Source organism: Euprymna scolopes, chromosome 23, assembly GCF_053919585.1.
Source record: "Euprymna scolopes isolate OS-2025 chromosome 23, ASM5391958v1, whole genome shotgun sequence".
NCBI classification, from domain to species: domain Eukaryota; kingdom Metazoa; phylum Mollusca; class Cephalopoda; order Sepiida; family Sepiolidae; genus Euprymna; species Euprymna scolopes.
Genome location: NC_136504.1, coordinates 18,023,604 through 18,037,962, shown reverse-complemented (window position 1 = coordinate 18,037,962; position 14,359 = coordinate 18,023,604). Strand labels below are relative to the sequence as shown.

The 14,359-nt window shown below is 34.9% G+C and overlaps 1 protein-coding gene across 2 annotated transcripts in view; it reads right to left on the bottom strand.

Moving 5' to 3' along the window:
* The window catches only part of LOC145245786 (guanine deaminase-like), a 125,387-nt gene that overhangs the window by 54,338 nt on the left and 56,690 nt on the right, over positions 1–14,359 (bottom strand). For both annotated transcript variants that reach the window (XR_013863031.1, XM_080107429.1), the window contains 3 exons: positions 7,033–7,204; positions 6,190–6,277; positions 1,879–1,981 (listed from right to left, as the gene is read on the bottom strand). Coding sequence is in view for 1 of the 2 variants with exons in the window: in XM_080107429.1 (XP_079963555.1) it covers positions 1,879–1,981; positions 6,190–6,277; positions 7,033–7,204 (363 nt within the window). In the remaining variant the exon portion in view is untranslated. The remainder of the gene's footprint in view (positions 1–1,878; positions 1,982–6,189; positions 6,278–7,032; positions 7,205–14,359) is intronic.

Below are 14,359 nucleotides of genomic sequence, written 5' to 3'. Positions count from 1 at the left end.
ATTTGATGTATGTGTTCCATTTCAGATCAGGAGTAAAGGTCAGACCCAGAAGCTTGTAAAAACATGGAGCATCCCCAAGACGATAACCATTTATTTCAATTAATGCCAGACGGAGACCAGAGCGTTGATGATTTAAAGATAGAAGCTTGGTTTTATGTGCATTTAGTGCCACTCTTGGCTTAAACTAGTGTATTTTGGCGATAGTAACGTATTTAAAAAGTGCCAAGTGCTACATGTATATTAATTGCTAACAGTTAATATACATGTAATTTAATTGGCAGATGAAAAAGACGGATAAAAATATGAATGTTAAGAATGGGTCACCAATTAGCAAGTGCTAACTCAACAACAGGAATTTTGAAATGAAAGTGAGCAAAGCATGAATTAAAGAACTAAATATTTTTCTATCAATAATTTTGCAAAGATACTTTGAAAAACCAAAGTTTGTTGAAGTTTTAAAGTTCTTGAATAAGAAGTAGAGAAAAGCGCCAGAAAGTTCATTTAAGTGTGTGTGTGTGTTTGTGTGTGTGTGTGAGAATTTACTTTCTCTGTGGCTACGTTCATTAGAAATAGAGCATCACACTTGTAGGGATTTCAACATGAGACACCCCAGTCAGCTATTTCTAGGATGGGTATGACCGATTTAACCAAGTCAATGTTTTATAAGAGTCTCTAAGCTCGCATCAGCTGTTTCTTTTGACATAGATTTGTTATTTTTGGAGTTTAAAACAGTTTTCATTGGCTGAAAATACTTTGAGTTAAAACGTTCCTATGAAAACTAACTTGTTTCAGAAGTAATGAAGGGAGAGAATCCCAACAAAAGGAAAAAGAAAAAAAGGTAGCAATTCAAGTTATTTGCTTTTTAACCTTCGTCCAAATTGCATCTTGATGTAAAAATCTAACGTCAGACTGCCATGAAAGAAGTGAAAAGAAAGAATAAAAAGTAAGCTGAACGAATGAACAAAGAAAGAAAAGCCTATTAGAATCGTTCGTCTTGCACATTAATTTCTAATCGATTCCAATATTAGTACATAATTGAATTAAGAAATCAGAGTGGACTTAAACCCAGCTGTACCAATTGCATTGTCTGCACCCATAACTATCTAACCACCAATAATGTTGTGATACCATGTGACCCCCTGCTAGACAATATCGCCAACTCCAACCTTGTTTCCATGATCCTCTTTGTCTTTTAGCCGTATCATCGTCTCACATTGGAGGATGTTGAGGGGATACACAGGTTCACAAGTATAATAAAATAAAACCAAACACAAACTTCGACACATTCTGCAAATATTAGTTGCATTCTGGTTGTGTGTGTGACACCATTGTCCCTTTAAATGCTAAGGTCCACATTTTCATCCACTGTCGAGTCTGTATCTCTCCATCGCTTGATCAATTCATTTCCCTGTCTGCTCCGGGCAACAGTTTGTGTTCAGCTGTGTCCAGCTGGCAACTGTCCTCAACTGGATTGTTCTCAACCGTTGCAAACGCAATACTGTCCTCAACTGTTCCTAATTGTTGTACGACTAACTGCCACTTGTCAAAGTGTCCATAAACTAATTCTAAATATATCTCCGGTCCTTTTGTTCGCTACACCTTGAGTAACAATCTTATTCAGTTCTCCTTTGTGTACCTTGATGAACAACTTCCTATCGATTGTGTTTTCACCAACCCCATTTCTTTTGTTCTCACGATAAACCTATTTCTTCTTGTCTTTGATATGCTTTTGCCTTTTTTTCTTTCTTCCTAACACCTGGAAAAGGGGGATGGTAACGTCGATAGTATCAGAATGCCTCACCTAGGGATTTGGAATGAATGGGTAAGAGATTTGTGCATTAGCGGAAACAATCAGCTAATGACGGACGGATAATTTACCTTTCAGTTTCTTGTAATGATTCTTTAGTTGTCTCCTTGTAGTCATATGCGTCATTCTGATCCATGCACACTTTACCCACATAGGCTCTCTGTCCGATTTTGTCTAGATACAAACAACAAGAAAATCGTTTAAAACATTTTATACAAATTATGGTAAATTTTTACGACGTGCCCCAGCGTATTATAAACACATCAACCTCCCATATTAAGAACAGCTTTCGGAATAAACACCTCCTCAACCTCGAAAGCCGTTTTTAACATGGGGAGATTGGGTGGGTGGGTGTTTATTCTGAAAGCCTTTCTTAACATGGGGTGGTTGGGAGTGTTTATACTATGCTGGGGCAGGTCGTAAAAAATCTATTTAAGTTCAAAACCCTTCAGTGACTTTTTGGACACCCTGTATTTAGTTTCAAAATAAATATTTTTTTGAATACACAAATAAAAATATGACGTTCAGTTTAGAATATTATAAAATGGATAGAATGTATTTTTATAGAAATTTTTTCTTTAAAAAAAACACAAAATAAAAGATAAATTTCTTTATTTAAATGAAGTAAAAGTAGTAAGAATTGTAAGTCATTTTAGAATATTTTGATATGTATGATTTTTAAAAAAAATTTTTTATGTTGAATAAGCATTACTTTTGGATTGTCTTCCCTTTTCACTAGTATAACTGCTGTTATCCTGTAAAGGTCCGGAAGACACAAGTCGTTAATTAGTGAAAACAAAATACATCGAACAAAAGAAGTAAATGCAACAAATAAAGAGTGTAGTTATACGTCAGTCCGACTGCCATGTATGTAGAACGAGCATAACTTGTGTGCTAACGACGAGACAGTCGCAGTCTTCATCGTAAGTGGGAGAGTTCATTATTATCTGTAGGGTGGGACACACCACAATAACTTTTCCGAAAATAAAAATAATACTTGTGCCAATATTTTTGCTAATAGTCATAATGATACGTTTTGAAGGGGACTATGTTTATTGCATAAAATATAATTTGAGTATTTTTGTTTTTACGAAATAATTCGGGCGAGTTAAAGTGCACTTGTGCTAAAAATCTATAATGTAAATATTAAGCTTGATAATGAATAACCGATTGCGATAATTACCCAACATTGTCGGTGAATCTATGTACTTTGAAATTTCATGATTTTTTTCCTAACTATTTTTCAGATGTTTTAAAGCTTAAAATCACTCTTGCATTACCAAAATGAAGACATATTAGCTGGAGAATGATCCAGAATTTCGGAAAATAATCAAATAGAATTTTAATAAAAAATATAAAATTGATTGGTGCAACGAAAAAAAATATAAAATTGATTGGTGCAACGAAATTCGTAAAACGAAAAATCGATTAAAAAAACAATAGTGTCTACTAAGTTTTGTGTTTATTTCAATTAAAAGCAATGATATCTACTTAACTGACATGTTAGAAGTACTTAAATATTATGGAGTGTCCGATCTTTGTCATAAAAAAAAATAGTCGATCTATTTCTTTAGGAAGACTCAGCATAACAACAAGGGAAGCAACTCAGTTATGCTAAAAGCAAGACAAAACGCACAATTTATTTAAAAAATTGGCAATAGTTACACGCTATTTACCTCCCTTTGGAACTCTCCGATGTTTTTTTTTTTATCCAAATATTTTATTTTCGCTAATTTTCATCAAAAATGTTTCCTTTAATTATCTTTTTTCTAACTATTAGTTTTTCATAATTTTTGGATATATTCATTACTATAACATGACAAGTAAAGTCCATTGGTTTGCCTTGAAATTCAATATTAAAAATTTCGAATTTCGCTATTATAGTGTAGTTGCACCAGTTCATTTAGTGATTTTACATTGTTGACACCAAGGGGAGACAATCAGTGAGTCTTGAGTGATTAACTAAGACGAAAATTTGATAATGGCAGACTTCTCTGCGTAACCTGGTTGTTACATCTTAAGTCGAAGCCAACATTGTGCATAAGTTTTGCAAAGAAGCAAAGAAAAAGGAATTCGACATGAGTTTTTTTCTTCAAAAGAAAGGGTATTTATTGCCGGTCGTTTCAACATGAAGCCTTTGGCATGTATTTTCAAAGCCAAGATAATATGGTCGCATTTCTGCTTTTCCCTCTGGATTAATTAACAGTTTCTTAGCTTGCAGCTACAACCAGCTGTTATGCGTGTGATTCGTTCAACAGTTCGCAGTTATCTGACATGTTGTAAAGGTGCGGAGCATTAATGAATCCTGCATCCTTTTCAGAGTGCCGTTCGCTTTTTTGCTTCCTCTTCCCCAGATCTTGGTGTCTATATATCCATTTATTTCTGTGACATCACACTAGCACCACGACTTGGTCATTTGCATATGATTCAGTGGTTTCATTACATCTGGACTATGATACATAATCTATATATATATATAAAAGCCAAAATGTGTGTATGTGTGTGTGTGTTTGTATGTATGTATGTATGTATGTATGTTTGTGTGTCTGCTAAAAACTTTCGACAGACACAACAAAAATTCACAAACTTAGTCTCATATGAAAGCCCCACCTTCCAGACGACAAATATCGAAAAATCGGCCCAAAGTGACCATCAGAAGTGCGTCAACTGATCGATTTTCTGCAGCCCTCCCCCCCCAAAAAGTGACATTTTAATGTTAAACATTACATATTTTTAAAACGATTTACAACTGCCCTAAAAAATACGGCCGCCAACTCTTATACATAAAGTATACACGCGGCCGTTTATTTTGGGTCAACTTTTATTTAAAACCCGCTGAGTCATGTCACGTGATCTTGACGTCAGCAACCTCTAATGGCCGTCGGAATTTACAATTTAAAAATGTTGTTATCGGTAAAAAAAAATTAATTAAAGCTAAACTATGAACTTCTACGCTATGGCAACGTTACCAAAGTTATTACCACATTCAAAATAGGTAGATACGATAGTTAAACGAAAAATAAAGTAAAAAAAAAAAAAGTGAAGTAAAAAGAAAATACGCTTACAAAAAATATTAACGATCGAAGTTTTTTTTTAAAATAAAAACAGCCAGACGCCATTTTCCAGTCTTTAGAGTAAGGCAGAGAGAGAGAGAGAGAGAGAGAGAGAGAGAGAGAGAGAGAGAGAGAGAGAGAGAGAGAGAGATGTCTAGACAGATTCGACAGGGGAGAGGGTCAACAACGCATGCGTCAGATGACGTCATGACCTGATTTACTTTAAATAGTTGATAAACCGAACAGACTTTATATACGCCGCTTTAGCGCAGGTAGTTAAGGGCTTGGTTCATTATCTGAACGTTTTGGGTTCGAATCGTGGTGTGAGATGTTTTTTTTTTTTTCGATTTTTTAAATTTAAATATTGAACCCTGTATTATTTAAGCCATTTTTCACGTAACGTTCATTCGTTTGCCTTACGTTATTTTTTTTGTGTGTTTTACCCCCCCCCCCGCCGCTTAATTAAAACATTGTTTTCTTTTCTTACTTCGCTTATAACAATGCTTACATCGTCATCGTCGTCGTCGTAACGCTCGACAACTTTCAAACATTTTTCACTTCTGGCTGGCCGATTTTATTTTCAAACTTCGCCTCAGGGGTTCGGCTTCGATCCTACCCCCCCCCCGGGCTTCTTTTTTGTTTAACACCACACACCCCTACAAACACCCGGGCAACGCCGGGTACCCCCCGCTAGTACATAATATAAAGGGCAGTTGTATGTATATATGTTTATATATCTAGCTAAAACTAAAAAATACAAAACAAACACCCACAAAATTGATATTTTCTTGATAGGCGTTGCTTTTGCACCAACAACTAGCTTCTCCCTCTTGGATAGGGCCCAAAAAATAGTCTCTAACAATAAGTCGTGCACTGTCTTCTAAGCTCCAACCCCTGACCCATCACTGCATTGTTTGCATCTTCTTTTACAAGTGCTTCAACATAATGTGCTCTGACAAACTTGGCGCACTTTTACCCCCTTAACATAAATACCCACAAATTTAACTAGCAGCAAAATTCTACTCCTGCACTGTAGAGGTCCCCAGACACAGAACAAAAACTTTCTATTTTAATAGTTTCTTTCTGCAGAAAACCCCGTTTTTCTCAACTTTACCAGCTTGCAAAAATTTAAATGTAATTTAAATAAACATCTTGCTGTTCTACTCCTCACTTAGGATTCCTTTATGAATCTCGCCCTAATCACGTCTCAGTAGCAATATGCTTTTGTTGAGATGAATAAAAAATATGTTAATGATTCGATCATACATTTGAGCAACATCCTGCACTCATAATATCGTAATTAATTAAAGACAAAAAAAAGACACTGACCTACAATGTCACACAAAACAAGAGTTGCATCTGTATGAATAGTTGCATAGTAAGCGGCCGTGGTGGTGCCATTCCTCACAAAAGTACTCTGAAATAATTTAAAAAAAAAGTCATAAACTGTATCTGAACTTTTCAGTAAAGACAAATTTATTAACAAACAAAAATAGTATTCTGTCTAGTTAAAACTTGAAAAATACACAACAAAATACACCAAAAGGTGATTTTTTTTTTAATTCGACGTAACCCTGGATATATAATATCTAAAATTACAAAAAGATTAATCATTTGGGGTTCAAATGACAATTTATATAATTCAATGTTATCAAGACGTAACTCCTCTTTTAATGTTATCATGTAAATAAAATTAACTTTGATTTTTTTTCCCCCTCGTATCAACAAAGACAAATGAAATTCATGGGCCATGTCTATAGAAAAAGCAGAATATAACAGATTAGATTGACAAGAAAGATCGTGGGTAGAAGAGGCAGAGGACGACGGGGATAAACATACGTTGACAGTCTGAATACCTGGGCAATATCAAAAATGATGAGCAACAATGAATTCATGAATGCCTCAAAGGAGATAGATAGATAGATAGATAGATAGATAGCAATAGCTGTCAATGGCTTGGCTGTACCAGGTAGAACACCACAATGATGATGATGATACTTTTAAAGAATCATCATATTTTTTTTTTTTTGATAGGTTAAAGCTCCTTTTTGTTGTGGGTTCAATGAAGAGTTCCACTAAAAAAAAAACCCCAACAAAATGGACGAATTTTAGATCAGCCAAAAAAGAAAAATAAAACAAATGAAAAATAATTGAAAAGAAAACTCTACTTACCACAGCCGCATTGTACGCCTTTTCAGCAAATTTATTATCTTTGAACTTAGCCTCGAGTGGAAAGGTGCATTTTACAAGCCAATCAAGAAGCTGCATGTCATAACCGACTCCACAGTTGTAAAACTGTGAGGGGTGATTGTGGCAGTCCACAAAACCAGGAATCAAAATCTCCCTGCATAGAAAAACGTAGAAAAAAATTAATAGACAAGTTTTAACGTTTGTCGATAATGGGATCTTTCCACCTTTATATTACTAAGTCTACTGGAAGATTATTATCTACCTTGGTTTTATAAAAAGAAAACTAGCAGGCCGCCCGACGTTGCCCAGTGATAAGATACGCTTAAATATGATATTTTAATTCATGCAGATTACATATTTATTATAGATACAATTCTCTATCGATTATTATATGGAACGTAATATACACTATGTAAATTAAATGGCAAAATAAAACAATTAAGAAGCAATACGGAAAAAAAAGAGTCACTCTTTCTTAAAATGCTTCAAAAACAAATAAAATATTAGAAAGTGGTTAAACCAACACATGGTGAGGTGAGAGAAATACATAGGTAAGTGAGAGAGTGGTTACTACTTTAAGCATGTGCTAGCAGATCGCCTGGCATTGCCTATTCGTAAGCTATGCTTAAATATGATATATTAATTCGTGCAGATTACATATTTATTATTATAATGAACTTAATGTATAGGAGTGAGATCAAAACTAAAAAAATATATACAATTACGGGTGCCATTAGTTAGAATCGAAACCAAAACATACAACTCTCCACTCTCATTCCTTAGCCTCTGAGCCACACGCATACGCATATAAAAAGTGAGAATGTGTGAGAACAATTCACAACCTATATACTCAACGAAGTTTTGATTTACAGACTTGAAATTTAGTGTATACAGTATTCAGACATATATAAAACTTTTAATTGGTTTTCATCCGGAAAAAAGGGCTGCTAAGGCATAAAAATGGAAAAATTGGTGCTTGGGGTGGGGTGGGGTAATCAGATTTTTATCTGTTTGTTAACTGTTTCACGATTACGCATGCGCGAATCCTTCACATTATGTTAAGTATAAGTAGGTTTGAAAACACTTTTGAAAGATCGTGTCAAACTGACCTAATAGTTATTGTATTTGGCTCACTATCTTTAGGTTTTGGTTTCGATCTTGGCTTGATTATTATTTTTTTTTTTTACAAGATGTGAACTGTTTAGAAAAGCGTAATACTCGTATTCACATGTCTCAGTTTCATTCCGTTTTATTTTTTTTTTACTTCATTTTTTAAAGGAATTTAACGTTATGTTTAATACCGGACAATGCCGGATAATCTTCTAGTATATATATATATATATATATATATATATAAATTCACCTGCCATGCCGTTTTTTAAAAGATGAAATCACTCTATCGTCCAAGACAAGATGCAAGCAAGCAAGAATGCAAGAAAGGTCCACAGAGTTTTATAATTATATAGATAGATAGAAGTAGTTCTTCGTATTTACTGTAATGTATTAGGTTTTTGATGGAGAGCTAATGTGGTTGAATGGTTAAGAAAAAAGTCAGGATAAAGAACATAATTCAATAGAGTTAGTTGTATCTGATTGAAATTGAATATTGGTGAAGCAAGGATTGCTGAATCACAAACCAAAACAATGTATTTATGTATTTATTTGGAAATCCTAATGATCCATCTTCTAATGAATTCATTTTTCTTAAAATTATGGTGGCCTTGGTAGGAAGAGAAAGTACTTCACATATGTTGCATAATACCTGTCGAGAGTATGTTAAATTGTTTCATATGTGTATTTACATTACCTGTCAGAGGGTAGGTAAAATTATAAACATGTGTTGTACATTACCCGTCCTAGGGAAGGTAAAATTTCATATACGTGCTGTAAATTACCTGTCCTAGGGAAGGTACAATTATTTAATACATATATTGTGTAATACCCGTCCTAGGGTAGGTAAAATATTCTTTCGATCGAGATAACAAATAATACATAGACATAAAAAAAAATTCCTTCATCCTAAGAATAACAGGTATGTTAAAAAGCAACTTCATTTTTCTCATTGTTTTATATGGTCCAGAGCAACGCCAGGTAGCCCTGCTAGTCTTTTATGAATAAAACCACATCTCCACAATTAAGTAGGAATCTACTTTTATTCAACGGAATATGAAAACACACTGACAATTGGTTGGTAGGCTAGCCTTTGTCGATAAACAAATCCTGTATACTGGAGTCTCATTCTAGCCAGCCATTCGTAGTGAAACGGCTATCACAGTATAACATCTTATTAAAATAAGAACTGATCTTGAATCGTATTTTTGGCTCCAAAATACGTTTATACTTTTTGATTCTACACAACAATATCATAACACTGATGCAGTTAACATATGCGTGAAGCCGAACTGCAACCCCATCTAATGCATGATGCATTTAAGCAAAATAACAGCCTCCATGTAACTGCTACAAGTATTTTAGCACATATTTTTTGTTTCGCAACTGGATATCTTCGGCTAATATAGGAGAAATCAGTGGTTTTATCAGACGTCATTTTTTTTTTTAAATTCGATCTTGTTTGTTATATACACGATTGTCTCCCTTTGTTTTGTTGAGTTTCGATTTGATATAAGGTAGCCATTCTTCCAGCCTCTGCTATATATTAAGAACGATTGTACGTATAAATGTGTCCGTTTTAAAATTTTACAGAAGGTCAGGAAAATGTCGGTACCGTCGGTTTCAAATCCGATATAAGGGATCTTAATTTATGGTCGAAAAATATTTGTTTCTCTGTATCCTCTGTTTATATCTGTTCTTCAAAGTTCTTTGCAGAATAGATATAAACATGGACTGAAGAGAATTCAATATTCGCCTCTCTCACCTTTTTCACCTTCTTTTTTTTTTCTTCTCAATAACATTTTTCATAAACATTATTGATAAAGAAACATCGACGAAAGCAATTGCATTTTAAAAATCTATTTAAGATTTTCTTCTTCCATAAAATACAGATGTGCGCATAAAATACTCAAACTCTTTCCACATGAGGAACTCGTGACTTCTGGAAAATCTACAACAGTGTAGTAAATAATCGGCAATCAACAATTTCCTCACTAACCAACAATCACAAGGTTGTTTGCTCAGCAACCGACAAGGCTAATATGCTTGCTAGCTGGTTTGCCTCGAACTCCACACTGGACCCTTCCAACCACCCCCTGCCTGCCTTTCCTTTGCGGACAGACGCCACGCTAGACGATCTACAAATCACCCCTGCTCAGATACACGCTATCATAAAAAACCTTGACACTTCAAAAGCATGTGGACCTGATCTCATCCCAGCTGTGCTATTAAAAAAAGTGCTCAGCCGAAGTAGCTCCAGTTCTCTCCAAACTCTACAACAAATGCCTTAATGAATCATGCTTTCCGGGCTGTTGGAAAACTGCTTCTGTGGTACCAGTATTCAAGAATTCTGGCAAAAGAACTGACTCATCAAATTATCGCCCCATTAGCCTCCTCCCACTTTTCGCCAAAATATTTGAGACCATAATTAACCATGCTCTAGTTCGGCACCTTACAGATGCTAAACTTCTGACTGACAAACAATATGGATTTAGACAAGCCCGTTCCACAGCAGATATCCTCACTGTAATCTCTGAACGTATATACCATTCACTGGACAAAGCGGGGGAGGGCAGAGCAGTAGCTCTAGCTATATCTAAGGCTTTTGACAGGGTATGGCATGAGGGTCTCCTCAGGAAAATTAAATCATACGGTATCACTGGCAGAATACTTAACATAATTAAATCCTTCTTAGATAAGAGAAAAATCCAGGTTGTCCTCGACGGTCATACATCTAAACAGTGTGATATAAATGCGGGAGTGCCTCAGGGGTCTATCCTTGGACCTCTATTGTTCCTAATATTTATTAATGACCTCCCCGACAAAACTGCCTCTGAGATGGGTATATATGCTGATGACACCAGGCTTTATAACAGGCATGACAGGAAAACAAATGAACACATATCTAAAGAAATGGGAAAAACACTAGAGGATGACCTCCAATCTGTAGTGGAATGGGGACATAAATGGATGGTCACATTCAATGCTGCCAAGACTAAACTGGTTTCCTTCAATAATTACAAGAAACCTTCTCTGCCACCAATAGCAATGGCCAGTGACTCCCTGTCTGAGAGTACATCTTTCAAACTGCTTGGCCTAACGTTCACAGGAAACATGAGTTGGAACAATTATATTGAAAACATTGTCAGGGCCGCTGCGTAAAAGGTAGGCTCTCTCTACCGTGCTAGAAAACTACTGACACCTGAAAGTATCCTGTACCTCTATAAGGTCACCATTCGCCCATGTATGGAGTATTGTTGTCACATTTGGACTGGTGCATCTGCTGCTAGTCTCTCGCTCCTAGACAAGGTTCAAAAGAGAGTCGCCAATCTGATAGGCCCTGAACTGGCATCTAAGCTTCAGCCTCTGTCACATCGACGAAACATTGCATCCCTCTGCCTGTTCTACAAGTATTTTAATGGTGAATGCTCTGACGAACTGCAGACACTTGTGCCCCCACGATGTAGACACCCTCGACAAACCCGACAGGCAGCTGAATCCCACCCCCACACAATAGAGATCCCTAGATGTAAAAGATCTTTCTACTCCAGTAGTTTCTTCCCCAGAACCGCTAGACTCTGGAATTCCATTCCAGGTCCCTGCTTCCCTAACTTTACTGACATGCAGAAGTTCAAGTGTAACGTGAACCGACATCTTGCTGCCCAAATCCCAACATAGTGCCCCAGTAGTTGCTGCCCCTGATAGTAGCCCCCTACACCAAAGTGGCAATGTGCCTTGTTTGGGGTGAAAATGTAATAAAAAAAACAAAAAAAACATGAGGAAGGCAATGACTATCAAAACCCACTGCCCCCCCCTCTCTCTCTTCAGTCAAAAGAGAATGCTCTCCTCTGCTCATTCGCCATTTAAGACTTTGCAGCTCCCAATCTGTATGATATTACTACCGGGATGGTAACTTTACTCGAGTTCTAATGAAAAAATTCCACTCTAACTAATTTTTATTCTTACGTGGAAATTTATTATATCTCTTCTCAATATTTATAAAGTTATATATATATATATATATATATATATATATATATATATATAAGTTTCGTGGTTAGGATCTCCTTTTTTGCTAGGATCTCCTTGAAAGTATTACTTCAAGTAATATCTATCAGGATTTTCATCTGAATTCTATCAGTGTCTTATCTCGCTTAAAGTTATTTATTTATATATATATATATATATATATATATATATATATATATATATATATATATATATATATATATATGTGTGTGTGTGTGCGTGTGTATGTGTGAAGCACATTCAATAAAAAGAAAGCGATTTATAAAATCAGTACTAGCGAACCATTACTGGGAGCTCAAAGAAAGTCGTGTGGAAAATAGCATGGCAAATCAGTACATATATGAATCTAAACGACCCATGTAGATTATGTCTGAACGAGAAATCGTCAATTGTAAACTTTAAAGAACCCTCAAATCTATTGAACCGTTGAAGTGAAATAGGCAAACAGCTGTATGCACAAAATAAGCTTTACTTTAGGATAACAATGAATAATATATATATATATATATATATATATATATATATATATATATATATTCATTAATAAATAAGAAACTAAACTAATGTAGCGCCTACAACATGAATAAAAACATAAGAAAACATATCTAAGCAGATTTAGACGAATACACAAAGAAGAATGCTTCACTTCTCTCTAAAAATAAAAAGTCGACCAAACCTTTGTTTGATAAAAGCTTGATCATTGGCTGGTGAAAATTGGCTGGTGAGTTGGAATAAGAAAGAAGCTAATGGGTAACCAGCAAACTTAATGTCATGAGAATCAAATGCAGAAAATTCTGTGTTACTTTATATATTCTCATAATTAATATAAATACAGAATTATCTCCTAAATTAATGAACGGATCATCATGAGTTTTGGAATATATATTTTAAAAGATGCATATTATTTTTTGTAAACGTTAACATTTAGGGTCTCTCTCTCTCTCTCTCTCTCTCTCTCTATATATATATATATATATATATATATATATATATATATATTTCATTTACTCACATAAAATTAATATACGAAAGTATAAAGTTATGCGTAAACTTGAAGCATTTACTTCAAAAGTGCTCAATACGTAGGTAGAGCTAGTTAGTAAGTTATAAAATATATATGGCGATTAAGCTACACTGAATATTCCGCGTTTCATTCACTCTAGGACTCTTCAGGCTTATGCACGAATTTTGTGGTTGCCTGTCGTTTTTATATACGCACCTTCTATTGAGATTTTAGTTAGCCAATCAGCTTTCTAGTATCCACCGCACCCTTCCTATCAGCGCGGTGGATACTAGAAAGCTGATTGGCTAACAAAAATCTCAATAGAAGGTGCGTATATAAAAATTCACGTGTAAGCCTGAGGAGTCCTAGAGTGGATGAAACGCGGAATATTCAGTGTAGCTTAATCGCCATATATATTTTATAACTTATATATATAGTAACTTGGTTCTTATTGTTGAACACTCTAAGTTGTAATTAAGGTCGATCACTTAAGCTGACATATGATGACTCTCGCTGTCTTGACATTTATGCTTTATAAAATTTTAATTTCAACTGTGTTTCTCATGTTAACGTTGGCCGTGCGGTTTGTTCCTTGTTAATAGAGCCAGAGATGGTTTTATAGCCGAGTTCGAATCTTCTGATCGGCTATAATCGTAACTTCCTGCACTGATGATTCCTGAAGGGATGAAACATTAGTGTCTGTATGTATCAAAAAATAATTATAGTAATATATATATATTATAGTAATATATATATACACTATTACATAAAAGGAACTTTCTCTGTGAGTTCGTTGCCTATGGACTCGAAAACAGCTGGGTCGATTTTTATGAAATGTCACACAACTGTACATAATGTGTCTGGGAGTGTTCTTATATAGGTTTTGTACTGGAATGTCTTCAAGAAGTATCGATAATCAAAATCGAAATAATCCGATAAAAGAAGGAACAGGCGATTCTGACCGAAGTTAACACCATACACAGCCTAATATTACAAGTGCATTTATTTTAAACTTTAATTGAAGCGCTTTATATATATATATATATATATATATATATATATATATATATATATATATATATATATATATAAAGTTTATAAAATGAACAGTATGTTCTCTACAGTGCAATGTTTACTATGTATTGCGAATAAAACCACTGCAGGGAG